We start from the raw sequence: 23,931 nt of genomic DNA, 5'->3' as shown, positions 1-23,931 counted from the left end.
TGAGGCTTTGCTTGGGAGAGCAGCAGTTTTGGCGACCCTCAGCGGGCCAGCCAGGGCCCCTCCTTTCCTTTCTCCGTCCCTCCTCCCGCCCACGACTGCCCAGGACTCACCGAACACCCTCACACCTCGGAGGCGGGATCCCGGCGATTTGCCCAGACCTTGTTGGGCGCTGGCCGCCCAACCTCAGATCATCTCCTGGCGGGCGGGACCCATTCCTTCCTAGCACCTGGGCCCCTTGCTCCAGGCGGCTTTGCTCGCCTAAGCCTAGGGCAGGGCTTTTATTGTGAAAGGAGTTCCCCCCTCCTTCGCTTTCGGGGAAGTGGGGAGGCTGGGCTGGGACACGCAGCAGGGACTTCGCAAACTCTGCAAAAGTCCCTGGCTGATCTCGGAGGCTCGAGGCTGTGGGAAGGCTCTGGCAGAACCGCAGACCTTAGACACGCAGATCCCCTGTGGTCTGGAGATCCCAGACTTTCTCTAACAAACCCACCTGCAGAGCATCCCTGAGCGCACCGCACAGCCGGGAATTGTGGGGCCACTTGGCCGCTGGGGAGCTGTGAACCTTGGGTCCGGGAAACCCGCGTCCAGGGAAGCCTTGGAGAGTCACGGAGCACGGGGCAGACCCCGGGGCTGTGGGATGAGCTGGAGAGCCGGCTGAGGTCGCCGAGGAGCGGGTCCAGCCACCACAGGGGACATGGTAGGAATCTCGAGAGGGGACACTAGGGTGGGAGGATCGGGTGGGCACCCCGACAGGTGGCCACAGAAAGTGCGCACAGCTCTGGGTCCACAGAGCCTGCACAGAGCCTCCAGGAGCGGAATTGTTCTGACAGTTTGCTTGGGGGTCGCAGGGCCTCTTAATTTTTGCACCTGGGAGGAAGTGTGGGGGGCGAGGAGTGGTCAATCAGGTTTGCCGCTTCCCTTGGCGGAGATGACCGAGGGCGCTTTCATTACGGACCTGTACACCCTGGCTGAACCTTAATCCACGAAGAAATAAATTGGGTCTGGAAAAGGTCCAGTGCCTGGCTCCATCTCCTGGACCTTCGGGCAGGTGTGGGAGCGCTGGTTGGTCTGGGACGTTCTTCAGGAAGTTGGAGAACTTGCCAACTGTTGCCTTTCCATTGCTAAAACTCAAAGACACCAACACTCAGAAAAGCTAGATCCTTTGAGCACGAACCAGGCTGTTATGTAGCCTCAGAAAGGGGGCTTATCTCGGGACTGGCTGCTGCTGAGCTCTGCTTCCTGGTAGAAGTTGCCTGCAGCCCTCACCCACTGTTCGCTGCCCTACGCTAGGTGGGTGGGTGGTGTGGGGGGAGGGTGTCAGACAGCAGAATGAGTTTGAACTCGGAAGGAACCTACAGGACTCTTCGATCTGCTTCTGTGACTTGCTCCCTCTCCCCACTCTGAAGGTCACAGAAGCCAGATTGGGGTTCCCTGAGATTCTTCTCTGGGAGCTTAGCTGTGAGCCTGGAGTTTAGAAGGGTGTGTAGAGATTCTGCTGTAGGATGGAGGGTGTCTAGGAGAATAGTTCCTTGGGCGCAAAGGTGTTCATTCTGGTCTTGTGGGGACCAGAGGCCACAAGCTGGAGGCGCGGGAAGGGTACCGATAGGCTATGTGTGTTTCACCTTCCCCTCTTAGGACCCTCTCTCATAGTGTGTCTTTCTCAGTGCTGCTAAAGAGAAAGAAATAATGGAATCTTAGAGTTGAAAATGGGGGGTGATCAGAGGTACAGGATGTGGCTCTGAAAAGTATGGTGATTTTTTTCTTTAACTACAAAATTCCATGTTCAGGAGCAAGAATATTGTCAGAAGAAGATAGGGGCCAAAGCCATCAACCCAGAGGGTTCTTAACGGGTATGCAGGAGTCTCCTCATTTTATTTTCTATTTCTTTATTTTTATTTTTATTATGTTCATTTAGCCAGCATATAGTAGAACATAAGTTTTTGTTGTAGTGTTCAGTGAGTCATTAGTTGCGTTTAAATCTCAGTGCTCATCCCAGCACGTGCCCTCCTTAATACCCATCACCTGGTTACCCCACCACTTACCCCATCACCCCCTCCCTCCCTTCTGTAACCCTCTTCTGTAAACCTTCTATAAACCTGTTTGTTTCCTGGAGTCCAAAGTCTGTCATGGTTTGTCTCCCTCTCTGATTTCTTCCCCTTCACTTTTCCCTCCCTTCCCCTGTGGTCCTCCTCAGTATTCCTTATGTTCCATGTATGAGTGAAACCATGGGATAATTGTCTTTCTCTGCTTGACTTATTTCATTCAGCATAATCCCTTCCAGTTCCATCCATGTCAAAGCAAATGGTGGGTATTCATCCTTTCTGCTGGCTGAGTAATATTCCATTGTGTATATGGACCATATCTTCTTTATACATTCATCTGTTGAAGGGCATCTCAGCTCCTTCTACAGTTTGGCTATTGTGGAATGCTATGGCAATGCTATGAACATTGGGGTGCAGGTGCACCTTCTTTTCACTCTTGAGTTTAAAAATGTCTCTGACAGCATCTCAGCCCTCCCGCAATAGCGATGGAGTGCACAGGGGATAAAACTGCCTGCCTCCTGCTCTAGCAGCCTAAGGGTGTATGGATGTGTTGCTCTGCTGCCGGTGTGGGCTTTCTGTCCTCATGAGCCTGCAGTCTCCTGGCTCCTCATCCTTAGTCCTGGGGTGTTAGGAAGAGGACTTGAGTCAGAATTTCATTTGTGCCAGGGTCTACTTGCCAGAGAGAGGGGCAGCCTGATAAGCAACCTCTGGCAGCAAAATGGCCTTGGAGATCCAAAGGTTTCTTTTGCTTCTCCCACTGAATGAAGGGTCCTGTGGTCTAGAGGCCTGGGGGCCCAAGGAACTGCCGGACACTGACTGGAACCAGCATAAGAGGAGGTGGGGGGCTGGGAATCCTTGAGAGCTTCAGTTTCTTCTCCTATAAAATGAGAGATTGAACTAGATGTCCTTAGAAGTTCCATTTAGCTTCAAAAATGGATGATACATGAATGATTCTGAGGTTAGAGCCCAATCTGGTGTTGACGTCTTCGCATAGACGCCCTCAGGATGGTGAAAGGAAGATGTGGTTCTCAGCGCTGGCTCTCTCTGCTCCCCTGACCAGATCCAGGCGGAGGGGTTTGTTTTTCAGGCTACACAGGTGATCCCAGTGGGCAACCAGGACTGAGAACCACAGGGTTAGAAGGAGGAGGGAGGGGCGCCTGGGTGGCTCAGTGGGTTAAAGCCTCTGCCTTCAGCTCAGGTCATGAGCCCCGCATAGGGCTCTCTGCTCAGCGGGGAGCCTTCTTCCCCTTCTCTCTCTCTCTGCCTGCCTCTCTGCCTACTTGTGATCTCTGTCTGTCAAAGAAATAAATAAACTCTTTAAAAAAAAAAAAGAAGAAGAAGAAGAAGGGAGAGGGAACAGGAACTGCACTTCCCTAGATGCCCCTGAATCTGTCGAGCTGCCATCCCTGAGATAGTCTGAAAATAGAAGGTGTCGGTGAACTTGATCTGCAAAGGATACATCCTATATGCCCCTGTTGCGGGATCATTTCAGAGAAACTTCTCTTAATTCACTGAAACGGAGACGTGAACCTCCCCAGCTTGTTTGAATATGGTCTTTGTCCAGTAATTCTTTAACACTGTCATATTACTGATCCGAGGCACATAAAAGGGGAAACCCGGGCTTAGAAATATAAAGCTAAAAAGTCTGGAATCCTTAGATGTCACTTTGCGAAAGTGAACACTGAGCTGCAGGACCCGTGAGGGTATTCTTGATCATCGTGGAGGGGATGTGGGTCTTTGAGAGGGCTTGGTGTGTGCATTTCTGAAGCTAAGATTGGGGCACTTGCCCATGACTTACAATCATGGCAGGAGACTTGGTGTGTGCCAGGACTCAGAACTTGGATAAAGAGCCTGGGTGGCTCAGTCGGTTAAGCGTCTGCCTATGGCTTGGGTCATGAGCTGAGGGTCCTGGGATGGGGCCCCATGTAGCGCCCCTGGCTCAGATTGGAGCTGGCTTCTCCCTCTCCTTCTGTGCCCCCCCCTGCTCATTTTCTCTCTCTCTCTCCCCCAAACAAATAAATTAAAAAATCTTAAAAAAGAAAAAGGAGTATTGATAGAAGTTAAGACTATTATTGCCAACTTTAAAAAAAAGTTTCCTTCCTGATTCTTTAAAAAACACAAAGTTTTCTTCCTGATCGTGTATTTGGCCATATTGCCAACCTCTGTTCGTAACCATGGAGTATCATTTTGGCATATCTCCTGCTGTCTCTGAGTATTATTGTAAAGAGTTGATATTATACCGAACATGCAATTTTATAGTCCAATTTGTTTTACTTCACTTTTTGTCAAAGTATGTTCCATGTCTCCATCTCCAAAAAATATTCATAGCCGTACTTTACATGCTCAGTACCATGATTTTGATAATCATCTCTCCGCTTGTGGACTTTAGGTTCTTCCCTCTTGGGAGCTGTGTTCAGTGGCATGTGGCCAGCTTCTGATTATCTACAGAAATGGGGATCTGAGTGCCTGGCTAAGTGGAAATCAGACAAGCTCACAAGAAAAAATTGCTTCAGCCCCTTTATAAAAGATTTTACTGCAGTTACCTTCAAAGGCCCACAGTGTGGGTGTGGGAGGGGTTTCCTCTTGTCTGTCTTCATTCTGTGCTATGGGAATGTCAGCAGACAGGCAGACAGGGAGGGAAGGGCATCCCAGGAGAACCCACATGTGGGTCAGTTATTCTCAAAAAAGCCAAGAGCTAAATTCCCGGGTAGTTAAGACAGAGGGGAATCTTGGGGAGAAGGAGCTAAAAACAGAGAAGAGATGTTACCTCCTCAAGGTGGCTCAGAGCTGGGTTAGAGTCCAGGTCTACCTAAGTCTTTACCCCGCCCTACACAGGTCCCATCATAGACACTGTACCCTCTTTATATCCTTGAGGCATTTGGTAGAGCTTGGAGTGAAGGAGAAGCATGGGGTTTGAAATCAGAAGGAGGTTTGTGCCAGACTAGGCTACGACATGGCTCTGGGTAAGCACTCCAGTACTCTGAGCTTTGGACCCCTCTGTAACCTGGGATTGTAATAATAGACCATTACAAGGAGCAAATGTCATCATGGAAGTGAAAACACTTGGTGCCCCAAAGGTGCTGTAAGAATGGGGGCTTTGCAGAAGATCCACAAAATAAATTTTCTTTCTTTTTTTTTAATATTTTATTTACTTAACAGAGAGAAATCACAACTAGGCAGAGAGGCAGGCAGAGAGAGAGGAGGAAGCAGGCTCCCTGCGGAGCAGAGAGCCTGACGTGGGGCTCGATCCCAGGACCCTGAGATCATGACCTGAGCCGAAGGCAGTGGCTTAACCCACTGAGCCACCCAGGTGCCCCATAAATTTTCTTTTTGTAAGAACCTAAAACCAATGGTAAGGAAGTCACTGATGCATTTTTTCATTCACTACCAGTGGAGGGGGTGGGCAGCTCCTGGGCCTCTCCTTGAAGTATGGATCACATGCAGAAAGATTGCATTCTAAAACAGTTCTCTTGCTCCTTTAAATCTTTCTTTTCACCAAGAAGGAAGTGCCCAGCTTGCGGGAGATATTTGCCCAGTTTGTGTACTCTGGGCCCCCTTGCTCATCACTGGGTGAGAAGGCAGCCCCCACTCAGTCACAGGCCCCAGTCTAAAGCTGGGGTGCTCCAGCCAATCACTTTCCCAAGTTCCTCAGGCTCAGCGGAAGAAAAGAGGTTAAACTGGTTTTGGAATCAGAACTGGAACCACGACATCCAGCCCTTGGAGCCCGTGGGTCATTTGATACCTTCTCTCATGTGGGCACCCCCCTTGATCTGCTGCATACAGGAGCCAGGCTCTGCACGGGGCTGGCCAGGGAGCAGAGGGTTTTGAATAATCTACCAGCCCTATCCAGCCCTAGCAGAGGTTGGTTCAAAAAAACAGTAGGGAGGGAGTGTGAAGAATAGACCTCACAAAGAAATGAGTTCCTTAGCTGTTTCAGGGGCTGGTGAAAGAAATGTACTTCAGATGGGCCTCCAAGAGGCTGACAGTCCCCTCGGGACAGACCTAGGAGACCCAGCCCTCTCTCCCCACCCAAGGTACCAATTTAGAAAAGAGTGCATCAGGTTTCCTTGAGGCCTAGTTGCTATGAGCAACCTGGGCTATCTTTGCTTGGATCCCTTTTTGATGTGACTGTGAAAGTGTTTCCTTCTGGGACATTTGGGGTCCCCCACCCCGTATCGTCTGCATGTGTCTATCCAGGTCTGCACCTAAGGACCATCTGGCCCAGGAGTGAGGACAGAACAGTGGTTTGTGGGTGATCCCCAGGCCGCCTTTCTCTGTGGGGACCCCCACCTCCAACACACACAGACAGGTACAGACACATATATTCTTCGAAGTGGCCTGGGATCTGGCTGTATCCCCAAGGCCCAGCGGGTGGCCCTAGAGTTGCCCACTGATAGAAGCCAGGAGGTGCTTTGAATTCAGTGGTGTTAAGAGTGAAAAGGAGGGAGGAGGGGAAGTGGAGGGTGAGCAAACATTAGGAGCCTCACACTGCCTTTGAGCATGGGGAGTCAGGGCGTGTGTGCATTTCAGAGAGCAGCTTCTGAGGGAGGGAGGCTGCAGGGAGTGGAGGGGAGCATCTGGGAAAAGATGGCGTTGGGGGAATGGGCCTGGTGACTGGCCTGGCCGAAGGGAGCAGGTGGGAGGGATTTAATTGAGCAGGAGAACCTCTAGTTCTTCGTAACCTCGGATAGGGAATCTAGGCAGGTCAAGACTGACTTGTTTCTTGTTCAGGCATGTGGGTATACAGACCTCTGTCTGGCTTCCTCTTCGTTTTTATTTCTCCTACTGTGTCCTTTAGTCACACTTAGAAGTAATCATGCTAGAGCAGTGACTTATTTAAAAATGATACTAATCATTTTAACTCTATAAAATCGATTATTAGGTTATATTTTTAAGAGCCACAGCGAAAGGTTTGACGTTTCTCCCTTAATCTTCTACATTGGTTTTGCCCTTATTATCATAAACAATAGATTAGGGATAATGTCAATAAGAGAGGAGTATGGCGGTGGTTGTGTTACGCAGCCACCTCGCCCGTGGTCCCTGGTGCTCTCTGCCAGCCAGCCTGTGGTTCCCCCAGCTCCACCTCCAAGTTCCCCGCCTGCCATGGGCTTTAGTTTGGGTTTCTGCTAAGTGGCGGCAGGAAGGGGCTGTGTCACATGCTGTTTACTTGTGGGCAGGTTTTGTTTGGCTTTCGAGGGTGTTTGCTTGCAATGAGCAAACAGCCTCTTTCAGAACCACCTGGAGAACTCAGATCCTTTCATCTTGGCTCAGGCAACAGGTTCATGGTTCCATGTCTAAGAGCCAAATGGGGTAGGGATTTTTTCAGAAACGTTATCGGCCTGGTGGAAGACGTCAGAGGGGAGAGAGAAAGGGAGAGAAGAGGAGAAGAGTCAGAGCCAGAGATGTTCGGATGCGAGGTAAGGGGACTGAGGTTCAGAGACAAAAAAGGACCGGCCCTGTGGAGGCCCTTTCCCCTGCAGGGGCACCAGCAAAGGAGCAGGCAGGAGCTCCTCACAGCCTGTCATCATGGCACTCGGGGCACACAGGGCTCTGGGACTGTAGCAAGCACAGTGTCCCAGGCTGGTGTCAGCAGTGGATCGCCCTTGGCAGAGCCGTGATGTTTTCCCCTGCTGCTGCCTCTCAGTGCTTCAGAGGCCCTGTGTCAGCCCTGAGCTCCCGCTGAGACAGACTCGGCTTACCCAGCGACTGGCCTTGCCTGTGTCCGGACTGGCTTTGCACCAGTGCTATAAGGTCACTTCCAAAGCACCGGGCATTGCAGGATTGTCAAGACGTTCTGTCTCTTCTTTCTCGTTTTCTGCATTTCCTAGAAGGAGACTATCCATATGAATCTACTCCTTCATACAGAAAAACAAACAGCATATACCCCCTTCACTCATTTCTATGATCCATCTAAGTACTTAGGGGGGCAGTGTTGTCTAGGGCCGTCTTCCCATCTGGACTATAAACTGAGGGCAGAGGCCATGCGTCTCTTCGTTGTTTGGCAACAATTTAAACAATTGCTTTGTAGTGCTTGGTGCCATGCTTGAGATGGGAATGGAAGACCCAACGATAGTCAAAACTGTTATATTAGAGGGTCATAATCTAAAAAAGTATGGGAGCTACAACCCCCTTCACTCTTTTCCCCAGAGGAGATGAGTGAACTCCAGCCCCAAGGATAATGTGATAACCCATGACCACCCACAGGGAAGAAGCATGGGGGGGGGGGGTGCGGGGAGAACTAAAGGGCTCAAGCTGTACCCAGGTTGGGATGGGACTCCAGGTGGTACTGCCTGGGATGCCTGAACCCATTGGCGGTGGAGGCTGCAGACAGCGTGAGGACTGGAGGCTGGGCTGCTTACTGAATGGGCCGTTTGGATGTCCATCCCTGTGCTCTGAGCAAGGTGGGCAGGACACACAGGCTTCTTTCTCTAGGACAGAGTGGCTCTGTTGTCTGTCCACACAGAGGCCCAGTGTGTACCTCCTGGGGGAACTGGACCCCAGCTCAGGGACTGGCTGGCGGCAGAGGTGGCCTCCTGGACAGCACGAGCCCTCCCTCTCGGCCTCCCCATACACCCGGCCACTGTCTGCAGGCCCCGGTCCCAGTCAGCTCAGTCAGCCACCAAGTTCTGTCCCTCCCCTTCCTCCCCCGAGCTAAGCTCACTTCTCCTGGCACTCTAGAGATCCCGTTGCAATTACAAAGATGCTATTGTATTCCTTTTGCCCCCCAGAACATTCTCTCTTGAAATGCTAGTTAAAATCCCTTCATTTCCTGTTGCGGAGGAGGTGTGGATGGCTGCACGGGCAATGTCACTCTGTGTAGTCACGTCACCGTCACCGAGAGTCAGGAAAGGCTCCTGGCTCCTTGTTCACCTGCGCTTGCATCCTCGGCACTGGTGCTCCCTCCCAGGGAGAATGGGCTTAAAGTGTAATTGTCACAGTAGCTTCCTTGGTACAGTTTTAAAGCATGAAGCATTCAAAAGGCGATTTGGAATCAGAACTAAATTCAAACCTTGGGCAAGTCACTGAACTTTTAACCCCTCAGCCTCAGTTTCCTCCCGAAGATAACACTGTCCTCTTCTGAGGTTGTGTGTTTGATGTTTTAATGAGCATAAAGCAACTCATACAGTAGTCATGAGCATATGCTAAGTTCAGTTAATGGGAGCCGTCCCCAGACAACAGACAGGGCTGCAGATGCGGCAAGGCTGAGCCTCTAAGATTGTTAGTAGGACCCTTCAGTGCATCAAGGGAAACAGGAGTTGGGGGTAGCCTTGGACCCTAGCTCCTATGCATAAGGGGTTTTAGAATTGGAGAACATGTGCTCTAAAGAGCTCCCATGTTATCAGTCATGTGGATCCAACTGAATACTGGTGAGCTAGAGAAAAACACAACTGAATGGTGGAGGTATACAGGAACCTAGTTCAAGGACGGTTGACCTGGAGTCCGTATGTAAAATTCAGGGGAGCCTTCAGCTTGGTTGAAGAAAAGTTATATCTTTATTTTCACTCATCTCTCATGGAAATGCGGTGTTTCTTTAATAATGAATGTAGGCAATAACCACAATAGTGTTAGCAGGACCTGTGACTTTGTCATCAGCAAGAATCATAGACATTTCTTTTTTGTTGTTGTTTTTTCTTTCTTTTTTTTTTTAAGATTTGCTTTATTTGTGAGTGAGAAAGGGAGCACAAGCAGGGGGAGGGGCAGAGGAAGAGGGAAGAGGCTCCCCACTGATCACAAAGCCCGATGCCAGTCTCCATCCCAGGACTCTGGGATCATGACCTGAGCTGAAGGCAGATGCTTCACCGACTGAACCACCCAGGTGCCCCTCATTTTATTTTTTTAAGATTTATTTATTTATCTCAGAGTAAAAGAGAGTGGGGGCGGTGAGGAGGGGCAGAGGGAGAAGGACAAGGAGTCTTAGGCAGACTCTGCACTGACCAAGGAACCTGATGCGGGGCTTGATTTTATGACCCCGAGATCACAACCTGAGCCGAAACCAAAGCGCTTAACTGACTATGCCCCCCAGGCACCCCAGGAATCACAGGTATTTTATATCATAACAGTGGAAGCACAGAGTTTGAAATATAGTCTTTACTCCTATTTTGAAAGTCCATTTGTTATTAGAGGTGCTGTTAGATCTTATTATTTAATGTGTTAATGAAGAAACATATGTATTATTATACCATAAATTTATTTTTTAGGATATTTTCATAACTGTATTTCAGTATATAGTATAGCTGATATAATACAACGTATTCAATAGAATTAATTGTCTTTGGAAAGCTGTGTCTTTTATTTTATACATTTTAAAAAAGCAACCTGAGAAGAATCCATGGCTTCACTAGGTGGCTCGAAGAGTCTTTGGTACTAAAAATACCTCTGCTTCTGTGTAGGTATATTCATCTGTGTGATCTGATCTTGAGAGCATGCCAAAAGCCCCCTTAACCTAAAGGGTCTTTCCTCAGCCTCTACTCCAGGATCACTTAAAAAATAGTTTTCAACAAACTTCCAGTGTGTGCTGGGTGTCAGAATATAATTTCCCCTTAATACTAAGACCCACCTGCATTTGCATTGGGCTTTGTGACTTTCTTGTCTATTACCTCATTGAATCCCTCACCCTCCAGCTGTTGAGGCTGGTGTAAACCCATTTTAGAGATCAGTAATAGAGTAATTTAGAGATTACTGCTGCTGAGCGATGGCTGGGTCACACACTGACAGAAATGAAGGACTTCAAGGTGGGCCCTCCTGAAAAATGTTCACAACTTAGAGGTAGCCCTTTCTTTTTTTTATTTTTTAAAGGTTTTATTCATCTATTAGACAGAGGGAGAGAGAGATCACAATTAGGCAGAGAGGCAGGCAGAGAGAGAGGGGGAAGCAAGCTCCCTGCTGAGCAGAGAGCCCGATGCGGGGCTCGATCCCAGGACCTGAGATCATGACCTGAGCCGAGGGCAGAGGCTTTAACCCACTGAACCACCCAGGTGCCCCCCAACTTGACTTTCATAGTGTGTTTTGCTTGAGGAGCCTCAAAAATGTCGGACTCAGCCCCATATATCTAAAGCAGCATCTCTGGGAAAACAGGGGGTCCCCATTTCGGGTAGCCTCTGACAGGACTGCCTGGAACTGGGCCAAGAGCACAGTGTGATGGACAGAGCATTTTCTTTGTATCATGGAAACAGAGACCTGCTCCCGTTCTTGGACCCTCAGCGGGTTCTTGTGGCAAAACTGGGCACTTCCCACTGTCTCTTGTCCTTGCCTATGGCTTTCTGCCTTGTTTGTGAACCCCACAAAGACAGCAGCTTCCCTACAGTGTCCAGTGCAGATGCAGAGGATGAGCTCAATAGGTGTTTTTTTTTTTAATAAAGATTTTATTTATGTATTTGACAGACAGAGATCACAAGTAGGCAGAGAGGCAGGCAGAGAGAGAGAGGGGAGGAAGCAGGCTCCCTGCTGAGCAGAGAGCCTGATGCGGGGCTTGATCCCAGGACCCTGGGATCATGACCCAAGCTGAAGGCAGAGGAGCCACCTAGGCGCCCCTCAACAGGGGTTTTGACTGGCTGGTATTTGTAATTGTATCTTATATTTAAATCTTTCCAGAGCTGTCCAATATAACTTTCCAAGATGATGAAAATACTCTATGTTGTGCTGTCCATCATGGCAGCCAGTACTCACAGGTGGCTCCTGAGCACTTGAAATGTACCTAGTGGATCAGGAATGGAAATTTCAAATTGCCATTAATTTAAATATAATGGTCACATGGGGACAGTGGCGCTTATATTAAATGGTACAGCTCTGGATCAAAAAGTACAAACCGAAGTGTTGATGGAACCTGGGCCGTTGGCATAGTGAGTGGAATAAGCTGCATATGGTGGGGAAAGAAAAATGACTCTGTGTTTTGTTTTCTCAAGTTTTATTGAGCCGTGGTCAAAGAAGTGTTTATCTTCTATGAAAAAACCATCATGCTAAGTGAGATCCCAGAGGCAAATGTCTTTCCTCCTCGGCTTTGGGAGACAACAGGGAGTGCTGGGACCTGTGGTCAACTGTAGAGAGCATGTCGTTGAGAGAGAGCTGAACTCTACTCCAGCCATGTGAGAACATGGGCACAAGCTGTGGCTAGAACTTCTGGTTTTGGTTTTGTTTTGGTTTTTTTTGCAGGAAGCCAGAAATCTGGATTTTTTTTATGCAAAATATCCTGGTTTTTAAACACTGGCTTAAATTTATTAAAAATACTTCAGGCCAAGCAAAACACATCTGTAGGCCAGATTTGGCCCATGATCCCAGTTTACAAATTCTCCTCTAGGCCTTATCCTAGAGAAGTCCATACAACCTTAAGGCAAGAGTGAGGGGGACTCTTCCCTTCATGTCTTCATTGGCTCAGTTTCCCCTGTAATCACAGGTTTGGTCAGAAGAGGGGAGAAGTGTGTCTGGAAGACCATCCACCCCCTTTTCTCTGGGGTTGTGTCTTGTCCTCTGAGCGGCCAGGGAGTAGAGTGTTCTGGAAGGCTGGAACAGAATGGTCCGGAGAGAAACTTGCTGTAGTTTTTAAGCAGCAAAACCTATTTCTCTCCCACCCCAGCCCCAGTCCTAGGCCTGAGAACCAAATATATGGCTGTTAATACAAGGGCAGCCAGAGAAAATTTCCAACAAATGACAGGGGCTCCAAAATTCCATCTGGCCCATGGTGTTCCCACACTGGTGCTCTTGTGAGCTGGAACAAAATGGTAATTCAGTGGTGGGTATAGAGAGGGCTCCTGGGGCCAGCAGGGCTGCGAAAGCCCCAATGTACAACCAGTGTAGAGACGGCAGCAGCACAACCCGCAAGCGGGGAGGGAGAGATAAGGGACATATGCTTAACTCCCTCCGGTCTTCAGAGTAGGAGGCTGCTCACATGCCCACCTATAGGGCCTGCATTCTTAGTGCAGATTCCAGGAGCCTGGCTATGGAGGTAATCCCATGGGCCTTGCTAGAAAAATAGTAAGAATACTGATGCTCACTGAACGTAGCTGTGTCAGGCTCTGTTTCGAATGCTTTACCTACAACGGCTCACGTAGTGTTTTTATTTTTATAAATGACAAGTCACATTCTCCCCCCCCACCCCAGAAGGTGACCATCACAAGGGTAGTGGCTTGTCTGTTTTGTTCATGAGGTAACTCTCTGTCTGGAGGAGTGAGCGCTTGACTCGGGAATATCTGCTAAATGAGCCGATGAACACTCCACCTTACGAAGGAGGTACTATTCTTATTGCCATTGTACAGATGAGGAATTTGAGGCCCAAGTTCACATAGCAAAGACACATGGAGCTGGACTCAAGATCCAGGCAGCCTGACTCTGAGCCCACGGGTTAGTCATGGGCCAGTGATGGTAGGCAAGCCTGACAGGCTGCTGCCTCCCTCCAGGCCCAGAGATGAAGCTTGTCAAACAGCTTGGGGACTAGAGAAAGGTTGTGGGGAGCAGATTTGTGCTGGGGGCTGGTCCTGTGGTCAGGGGCTGAGTGGGGCTCTCAGGGGCCATTTGGGTGTGCAATGCTCAGTCCCTTACTTAGCCTATACCTGTGGGGTGTGGCCATCCATACCGAGCTTGAGGACTTGTGCAAATCCGGAGAGATGGTTCGTCTTGCTGGTGATGACAGAGAGCCACCTCTCTGTCACTAGAGTAGAGGCCTGTTGGCTACATGGGTTGGAAGCCTGTGTGGAACCACACATTCTACACTCCCTTCATTTGCTGAACAGTGAGTTGGAGCTGAGGTTGGAACTTGGGCTAGAATCCTGTCGCCTCTGGGGCCAGGGTGAGGGGCCCTATGATGGGCAACTGCATGAGCCAGGGTTCCTTGCTTGGGGCAGGAGGCACAGAAGAATTCCTTTCTGTAAGGGACAGAAACTCCCTCCACCCTCTGAGACCAATACCTGCAAGTCCCCCTGGGAGAACCACAGGAAGGTGGTTTTGTATGTGATCTTCAGAAATGGGAGAATCTTCAGATTGAAAAACAAAACATTCCTTCCAAAAATACACCTCCCTTGGGCTTTTCATCCACGGGCTGCTCCGACCCTGACTGTGCAGACTCTTCCCTCTCCAGCTGAACCTCACGTAACATTGGCCGTGGAAAATGCCTCCTAGCTGACATCTATCGAGCATCTACTAGGAGACTGGAATCCTTGTAAGCATTTGACATTGTCTCATTTGATGGGCCTAACTGCCTTATAAGGCTGTGACTTAGGTTGGCTTTTCCCAAAAGCAGACCTTGAGACAAGGATTCCAGTGTGAGTAATTTTTTGGAAGATGTCACTAGAAGACAGCAGTGGGAGGGGCTGGGGTGGGGTTTGGTGGAGTAGAAAGTGAGACCAAGAAGGCAGCTGATGCTAGCAGCGTGCTTGAAGGAGCAGCTTTCCCTGCAGGCTGGAGCTTGTTCCTGCTGGGACCTTCCAGGGGACTATGTACAACAAGCCTCAGAAGTGGCCTACCTGAGGGGTAGAGCAGATGGAACCTGTCCCCACTGGTTCCATGTCTGTCTGAGGTCAACGGCTGGTGCTGGGGGTATTAACTTCCCAGCAGGCATATGCCAGCATCAAAGTGAGCCTGAAGGCAGGGAGCCAAAGCACCTGTGGGAGGAGATATGGGGGGGGTACAAATAGCCCCACCCTAGTAGGAGGTGGGTGTGTCTCTTTCCCCTAATTTACAGGTGAGGAAATTGAAGCACATTCCATATTAGTGGGTCACTACCAGATTGTTTTTTTAAGAGAAGGGAAAGGAAGAGAAGGAAAGAGAAGGGAGAGAGAAAACATGAGTCATTCCATCTGTTAAGGGTATCATTTCATGAAACTTTAACTTCAGTTACATACACACGCACACACATCGAGCCACAATGTCAACTGCATTCCTGTGCATATTGGTAAAAAGAAAGCCGGCGGTTAAATGACATAGCGGTGGCAGTCTGGATTTGGTTGGAAGCAAAGAGGGTAGGTAACTCATCCAGGATCACACAGCAAGTAGATAGTACTGCCGGGATTTGAACCCAGGTAGCCTGACTCTAGAGACTCTGTGCTGAACTTCTGCGCTGTTCGTTGACCATTTCCGAAGTCCTTTAAGTGGTTCACGTCATCTCCTGGTTGTTCAGCTGTATGGGAGGATGCTGGTTGTGAGCAAAACTCTGTAGAAGGAATACCCGGAAGAACAAAATGTAAGGGGTCCCTACCCCAGGGTTGGCTGGATGCAGATCCAGCTGTGGACCATCCCGGGGACCTCAACCTCAACCTCAGAACAAGAGGAGGCTGAAGGAGAAGAAGTGGGAGTGGGGGTGGGGCGGGGCAGGGCCAGCAGGGCAGGCATGCTCCGAACCAGCCCTCCTGGAGGAGGTAATGGCTGGTACGTGGCGTCTAGGGGTTCACTCTGCAGACAGTGACTCAGCCCAGTTTGTCCTCTGTTGTAGTTCACTCTTCATGGGATAACAATAATGGCAGCGACCATCGTGGTGGTGGTGGTGGTGGTGGTGGTTTTTAAGATTTTATTATCTATTTATTTGAGAGAGAGAGAGCAAGCCAAGGGCAGGGCGCTGCAGAGAGAGAGGGAGAAGCAGGCTCCCCGCTGAGCAGGAGCCTGAAGCAGGGCTCCATTCCAGGATCCTAGGATCATGACCTGAGTCCAGTGTGGACACTTAACGGACTGAGCCACCCAGGCGCCCCCGTAGCTACCATCTTTATAGAATTGCTATGTCCCTGCAACTTCCCCCCCGCCCCCGCAACTTCTTTATGAGTTTGAAGCACATTAACTCATTAACACTCGCATCAATCCTGGGAAGTAGGTGCCATTATTTCTACCACTGTAGAAACACGTGAAGAGCTAGGGTACCTGGCCTGGATGTCTCCCCCAGCTGGGCCTGAGGGCTGGTGCTACGGGCATGGCCCTGTAGGGTAGCCCTTCTACTTACGGCTCTTCCTCTCTACCGGTTCACTACACCTTGCCCTTTGTGCTAACCTGGGGTTTGCTGGTGCGAGTTTACCTGATACCAGCAATCTGGCCATGACTGGCACTTCTGTGGTCTCTGTGGCCATTGATGGTGTCCAGATTTGCGGGGAGAGGACTCATCCCTCAGTGTCAGCATTCTCAGGATGCACAGTCGGGGAGGGGGGGGGACCTCTGGTTTCTTATCAGGTCCTGACTGCCACACCTATGTCATTTGACCCACTGGCTTTCAAATGTTTTACTGATGAGCTTAGCAATGCATTTTGCATGACGACTCAATATGCGTGTGCCTGTAACTCAGATAAAGGTTTCATGAGATGATACTTATCCCTATGAGGTACAGGTACTTTTCTCTTTTATTCCTTTCCTTTAAAAATGTGAGAGTGATCCAATCACAACGAATGGGTTTTCAACCCACAAGGTGACAATCTGACTGAACTCTCCCCTCATTTTCATAGAGCTGTTTCCCCTTCTTGAGCTTGGTTCATTTTCCTGGGAATGAGGCCATTTTGGAGTTTTGGAGGCAATGTGCCTGTTGTTGCATTTTCAAATCACTGCCCCACCCTGTCAACATATATTCTACTTTCTGGGCTGAGCTGGGGCACACTGGTGCTTCTCCATGGGCCACTATCCTCCCCAGCCACACAGCTCCAGGGTGAAGGTGCTCAGAAGCCCCTGATCTTGACCAATTGTCAGCCCCAAAGCTGCCTCCCTACTGTCCCAGCTGGGGTAGGCTTCAGGGGAGGAGGTGGTCTTTGACTCTTCTGGGCTGCCTCCACTGACTGTCCACCTTGACACACACATTCAGATTCCCAAGGTGGGCGTGCTGGACATGACCTTCTTAGAACCCTTGCTGCCCACGGTGGGAAGACATCTAAAAGGAGGCCCTATGGCTGATCTCTGCAGCAGCCGAGGGAAGGGTTTGATTAGTTTCCTATTGCTGCTGTCATAACCTATCACAAATTTGGTGACTGAAAACACCAATTTGTTCTCCTACAGTTCTGGTGAGAAGTCTGAAATCAGTTTCACTGGGCTAAAGGCAAGGTGTCAGTAGGCCGGGTTCCTTCTGGAGGCTCTAGGGGAGAATCCTTTTCCAGCTTCTAGTAGCCACGGCATCTCTTGGTTTGTGGTCCCTTCCTCTAATTTCAAATAGCATCACTCCAAACTGCTTCCCTCATCACTGCAGCTTCTCCTCTTCTGCAGTGAGATCGCCCTCTGCCTCCCTGTTATAAAGACACTTGCCGTTGTTTTTAGCTCCCACCGAGTGATCTAGGATAATCTCTCCATCTCAGAAGCCTTAATTTGATCACACCAGCAAAGTCCCTCTTTCCACATAAATTTCACAACTTCAAGAGATTAGGTCCTGGATATCTTCAGAGGCCACAGGAATCATCCAGGCTCTGCTTTGAGCACCATGAGTTACTGGCCCTCATCAGCGAACCTAGTCCTGTGAGGTCAAGCAGGGGCTGAGTGCTCCTAAGGGTTGAGTCAGACCAGCATGACCTTCAAATGCTTTCCCACTCCCATCTAGTGAAACAAACAAATCAGGAGTTATCAATTACTTAACAAACAACTGCTGTGTTCTACCACATCCAGCGTTAGGTTTACAGCTCATCAATAAGTTCCTTTAGGGTCTGTGGAAGTACAGGGAGCTGCAGAATCTCAGAAATGGGAGGAACTTAGAGCTCACATTGCCAGGGGTATCAAACTGGGGCCAAATCACCTATTCTGCAGACTTGGCCTCTGATGCTAAAGAGAGAGAGGAAGGAGTCTGGGAAATCTCTCTATGCAGCTATGCATACAAGTCCATGAATTTCCATAACTCTATTTTGCATGTCAGAAAGTGAACATTGGTCTAACCCTTTGCATCTCTTTTGTAACATTCATCTGTAACACTTCCAGTAGGTGGATAAGCTTCAGCTTATCTGGTTCTCAGGAGTCCAGATAGGAAAAGTACATTAATACTTTGTAAATTCTAAAAAAACAAACAAACAAAAACCCCCAACTTTGTGAATTCTACTCTTACTACTTTTGTTGTTTTATGCTGCTCCTCCCATGAGATTAACCATATCATCCTCCCAAAGTGGCAGGGGTTATGGACAATTTAGTTTTTAGTTGTGCTGGGGGGCAGGATGGATCATGGAGGACCCTGAAGACTACTTTCTTCTACTTCCTAGTTTTGCCTTTTTTACATTTTCTTTTTATGTTTTCTTGAAGACGAGATTTTCATTCTTTTGGACCCCCATAGCACCACAGTGCACCTGTAGAGGTACCCAGTGGATGTCTATCATGGGAGGCAAATGGAATTTACCTCCCATTTCCTTGCCTGGGTGAATTCTCTCCTTGGCTCTTCTTCCCCTTTTCCACCTCTGTCCCTCCCCTGTGCACCAGATACACCATTCCAGATGCCCTAATATGGGGAACACCCAGCACCAGATCTTCCCTTTGGCAGAAATCTAACGAGAGCACTGACATTATGGGACTAGTCCAGAAAGCCTGCTCTGGGTCCTATATAGAAAGAAGGAGCACTTCATGACATAGAAGAGGAGGAGAAGAACTCTTCCAGCTTCTTTTCTCGGTGGAACTTGGTGATACATAGTCCAGAATAAGGAATCATTCCTTCTAACACTCTGCAACTTAATCCAAACAGCATGTGGTCACATCCAGCCTGGAATGGGTTTGGCCTAGCCAGACCAGGGCAGGAGGCCAGAACAGAGGAAAAGGTGCCAAATGTTATGAAATATTCCTCTGTGCTCAGAGGGCTCACAAAGGCCTTAGCAAGAACGTGGACAGGGATGCAGTTCTTGCTTATTTATTCCCGAACGCAAAGCAGCAGATGGGGAAATGTTGATTGGCTTGATCCCTTTCAAAAGTGAAGAACTAAGATTCAAGGGGGGGGGGGTGCTATAGCTACTGACTTCCAGGAACACCTAATTTTGCTAAGAACCTCGGTGAGGAATTACAGGAAGGGAGAAAGGTTGGGGTGAGGGTGGGGGCGGGTGAGCTTCTGGAGGTATAATTAGAGCACCGGCATCGGACACCTCTGAGGCGACAATGCATGTGCTTTAAAAATTTTGTGTGATGAAGGGAAGGCAATCAAACTCTTCAGAGAAAGAATTTCTGAGAGGTAGGGAGACTTCTGCTTGCTGGATCCTTGACTCACTTCTTTTTTTTTTTTTTTTTTTAGGATAATTTTCTTCTTATTACTATGTTATGTTAGTCACCATAGAGTATGACATTAGTTTTTGATATAGTGTTCCATGATTCAGTGTTTGCGTGTAACACCCAGTGCTGCATGCCACACGTGCCCTCCTTAATACCCCTCATGGGCTCACTCATCCCCCCAGCCCTCTCCCCTCTAAAACCCTCAGTTTGTTTCCTGGAGTCCACAGTCTCTCATGGTTCATCTCCCTCTCTGATTTCCCTCCCTTCGTTTTTCCCTTCCTATGCTCCACAAGTAAGTGAAACCATATGATAATTGACTTTCTCTGCTTGACTTATTTCACTCAGCATAATCTCCTCCAGGCCCGTCCACATTGATGCAAAAGTTGGATATTCATCCTTCCTGATGGCTGAGTAATACTCCATTGTGTAAATGGACCACATCTTTATCCATTCGTCTGTTGAAGGGCATCCTGGGTCTTTCCACAGTTTGGCTATTGCGGACATTGCTGCTATGAACATTGGGGTGCATGTGGCCCTTTTTTTCACTACATCTGTATCTTTGGGGGTAAATACCCAGTAGTGCAATTGCTGGGTCATAGGGTAGCTCCATCTTTAATTTTTTGAGGACTCTCCACACCATTTTCCAAAGTAGCTGCACCAACTTGCATTCCCCCCAACAGTGTAAGGGGGCTCCCCTTTCTCCACATCCTCTCCAACATTTGTTGTTTCTTTGCCTTGTCAATTTTTGCCATTCTAACTGGTGTAAGGTGGAATCTCAATGTGGTTTTGATTTGAATTTCCCTGATGGCTAATGATGATGAACGTTTTTTCAGGTGTCTATTAGCCATTTGTATATCTTCTTTGGACAAGTGTCTGTTCATGTCTTCTGCTCATTTTTTGACTTATTTTTTGTGGGGGTGTTGAGTTTGAGAAGTTCTTTAATCTTGGATAGCAGCCCATTGTTTGTAGTGTCAATATCTTCTCCCATTCTGTGGTTTGCCTCTTTGTTCTGTTGATTGTTTCCTTTGCTGTGCAGAAGCTTTTTATCTTGATGAAGTCCCTTCTTCCCTTACACGCAGGATCCAGGGATCAGGCCTGCTGTCTCTCCCCTCACTCATCCCCTTTCCCACCTGAATTGTGTTCCCTGCTGCCCTTTGTGTAGCTCCCTGACCTCTTTTTCTCTTGTTACACACACCCTCCTTTACCTTTTGGGTTCTTTTTACTACTAGAAACTTTGCTGATTAGAAATCTGGTGTTAGGGCGCCTGGGTGGCTCAGTGGATTAAGCCGCTGCCTTCGGCTCAGGTCATGATCTCAGGGTCCTGGGATCGAGCCCCGCATCGGGTTCTCTGCTCCGCAGGGAGCCTGCTTCCTCCTCTCTCTCTGTCTGCCTCTCTGCCTACTTGTGATCTCTCTCTCTGTCAAATAAATAAATAAAATCTTTAAAAAAAAAATCTGGTGTTAATTATTACTAATTATTACTAATTTCCTTCTAAATAGAATCTCCTTCTAAATCTCCTTAATAGAGCTAGGTAGGTCTGTGTTCAAACCTTCCTCTCCCCAAATCCCTTGTTAGATGGTCTGATGTGTTTCTTAAGACTGATCAGTTTCAGAGGCTGAGTGTGCCAGAAGAATTTTACAACTGGAGACAAAGGCAACATCTGTTCTAAGGTTGGAGGAAAAACCGATATGTATTAGTTTCCTTCTAAAGGGATTTTCAGGGGTAATGTTGATCAAGACTTAGTTTTTGCCTAATTTGCTCTATTAGAATCTAACCTTTCTCTGCACTATAATTGTTATGCTTGTCTTTGGGTTTGTTGGTGCCTTTTATCCTTTAGTATAACACTTCTCAAATGCTGTAGACTCCTGAGGTTCCAAGGATCTATGCCTCAGTTTAGATCTGAGCCATTCAGGATGGTAGCCACCAGCCACATACTGAAACGTAGCTGGTCTGAGCTGTGCTGTGCTGTATGTGTGAAATACACACTGGATTTCAAAGACTGATTACAAAAAATGTAAAATATCTCAATAATTGTTATATTAATGATGTTTAAATGATACTGCTGTGGGTATATTTGGCCAAATAAAAAATATTATTAAAGTCAATTTCACCTAGCTTTTTTCCCTTTTTAAAATGTGGCCACTAGAAAATACAAAATTTCATATGTGATTAGCATTATATTCTTATTAGTCAGTGCTGAGTTAGATAAACACTGGCTCAGATCAGAACCCCATTCTTCAGTTCTTTTATCCTTAATAGTCAAGCTCAACAATTCCCCATTTCTTGCTTCCTAACCTTTGTTCTGATTTTTGTTTCTGGACATTTGAGGACTATAGGTGTTCATTAGGCTCTGATTTTCTCATTCTAATGTATCTGGACTTTATTTGATTCATTTATTTCCGAGAAGAGTGTCTAAACTGCTGACCTCAATCTTGATGATTCTCCTAATTTACACAAGAAAATATTTATTTTATTTGGTCCAGTATCCCCTTCAAATCATCTTTAGCACATTGTGGTTACCCACAAAGCATTTTTTTTAAATAACATATGAGCACAAACTCAGATTACTTTTTGCCAGAGTCATTTTGTGTATGAAGAAGCAGATTGTTTCTAAGTTAAAAGTCTGCAAAGTAGGGCTCACTGACCTCAGAGGTACACTAGCCAATCCACTGGGTTACAGTATAAAAAATATTAGAACTTCTTTTTTTTTTTTTTAAGATTGTATTTATTTGAGAGAGAGTGAGAGAGTGAGCACAAGAGGTAGGGAGGGTCAGAGGGAGAAGCAGACTCCCTGCTGAGTGGGAAGCCAGATTTAGGGCTCCATCCTGGGACTGATCCTGGGACTCCAGGATCATGACCTGAGCGGAAGGCAGACTCTTAATGGACTGAGCCACACTGTCGCCCTTAGAACTTCTGTTTACATTTGTAAAGATTTACCCAATCTTTTTCTGACTCTTCATTTCTTGTTCATGTTTTCTAATGAACATATTCATTTATAATCATTTGTAAATATTGGGAAAGATGAGGTGTAGGTATTAGAGGGATAGGCTCAAAAGTTTTACTAGTAAGGGTATGTCATCAAAAGATTTTTGAGACTACTGGTCCATAGAAGGTAATTTTCCCTCCTTGTGTAAACTGACTCCCACCACTGTGTTAGTTACTCTTTTTTTTTTTTTAAGATTTTATTTATTTATTTGACAGAGAGAGATCACAAGTGGGCAGAGAGGCAGGCAGAGAGAGAGAGGGGGAAGCAGGCTCCCCGCAGAGCAGAGAGCCTGATGCGGGGCTCGATCCGAGGACCCTGAGATCATGACCTGAGCCGAAGGCAGTGGCTTAATCCACTGAGCCACCCAGGCGCCCCAGTTACTCTTTTGAATATATGTAATTCATTCATTCATTCATTCACTCACTCATTCGTTATTAAGGATCTACTAGGTTGTCGTTGCTTTGCTGGCATTTACCTGACCTCTGGGAGCCTAGATTCAGAATCTGTTGTTTTCCTGCCTGCCTCATGGCTGAAAGAAGTTGCAGCAGCCTTGAGGTGTTTGGGGGTAGAAGAATGAGTGATGCAGCCTTTTTCTTGGACTTGCCAAGATAGCTTTTAGGACTTAGCATGTCTTCACTGAGGATGTCTCTAGATTTAACATTCTTCTCCTTATTGTTTTTAAAACTTGTATTTTCTGGGGCTCTTCTCCCTGATTCAGTTCTCTTCCTAGACTGAGAACCATCACTTTTTAAGATTTCTCTGGTCTTCATTCCCATCCCATGTACTAGCTATTGCCATTTGTTGAACCAGGAAGTTTCTGTCCCATCACAAGGTGACCACATCCCGGAAGTTAGACTATGGAAGCTACGCAGCAGAACCTGGCCAGACATTCATGGAATCATTTGCTTGGGATAAATGAGATTAAAATCTGAGCCTCAGGAGAATTTCAAATTACCCCCTGCTGTGAACTTCAGTCTCCATCTCTGCCATAAATCCCCCAAGGCCAATAGCTGTAAGTGCTTTTACCTCTTCAAAATACTTCCCTTCAGATGTGCCAAGGAGAGCATTTACTTGGGCAGGTTAAGGAGGGGTGGGGGGAGGGGAATGAAAAGAGATTTTCATTTTCAAGAAGGACTTTTCTCCTTCCTTAAGAACCCATTGTGTAGACCACCATTTATAAGAGTAAGCTGGCTTCGTGGATATAACACCCTTTATGGTCCCACAGCACATCACATGGTCCCTTTGCCATGTTTAGCCCCTCCCTAAACTCACCTTGGTCTCCCAAGGCTTCCTTCATCATTCTGTGGTAGAGTGGAAAAGTACGTGGGCTTTGGGAAAAATTCAAATCCTGCCTGCCACTGACCAGCTTTGTGACCTTGAGTAAGGTACCTTTCTCAATCCCTCTCAATGCTATACAATTACTATAATTGTAGAAATTGTCATCTTAGTACATACATTGTGGGGTTCTGAGACTGCCTGCCCAGCACATGCTCTGTGCTTGGTGAGTAAGTGGCTGTTATTAATAGAGATCTGCTGTATCCATCTCTTAAGTCAGGTATGTTCAGTTTCCTGGCTAGACTCTATTATTTTTTTTACTTGAAGTGTAGTTGACACACAGTGTTACATTAGTTTCAGGTGTACAACACTGTGATTCAACAAGTTTATACTTTATGCTTTACTCACTACAAGTCTATTCCTGGCTTCTCTCTTAAGAACGCTTGAGCTGAAAGAAACTTGGGTACAATCTGGTTCTGGAAGGAGCAGGAGGCATAGCAACCTGTCTGGTTTTGA

At 47.6% G+C, this 23,931-nt stretch overlaps 1 protein-coding gene across 8 annotated transcripts in view; it reads left to right on the top strand.

The window, feature by feature from the left end:
- The window catches only part of GASK1A (golgi associated kinase 1A), a 66,093-nt gene that overhangs the window by 10,724 nt on the left and 31,438 nt on the right, over positions 1 to 23,931 (top strand). For 7 of the 8 annotated variants that reach the window (XR_006818057.1, XM_046002868.1, XM_046002873.1 and 4 more), the window contains exon 1: positions 353 to 694. The exons of the other annotated variant lie outside the window; for it this stretch is intronic. Coding sequence is in view for 6 of the 7 variants with exons in the window: in XM_046002868.1 (XP_045858824.1) it covers positions 692 to 694 (3 nt within the window). In the remaining variant the exon portion in view is untranslated. Of the gene's footprint in view, positions 1 to 352; positions 695 to 23,931 lie in introns of those variants that run through there. 8 annotated transcript variants of the gene reach the window in all.

Source organism: Meles meles, chromosome 4, assembly GCF_922984935.1.
Source record: "Meles meles chromosome 4, mMelMel3.1 paternal haplotype, whole genome shotgun sequence".
Taxonomy (NCBI): Eukaryota; Metazoa; Chordata; class Mammalia; order Carnivora; family Mustelidae; genus Meles; species Meles meles.
This window is presented reverse-complemented; position numbering and strand designations above follow the sequence as displayed.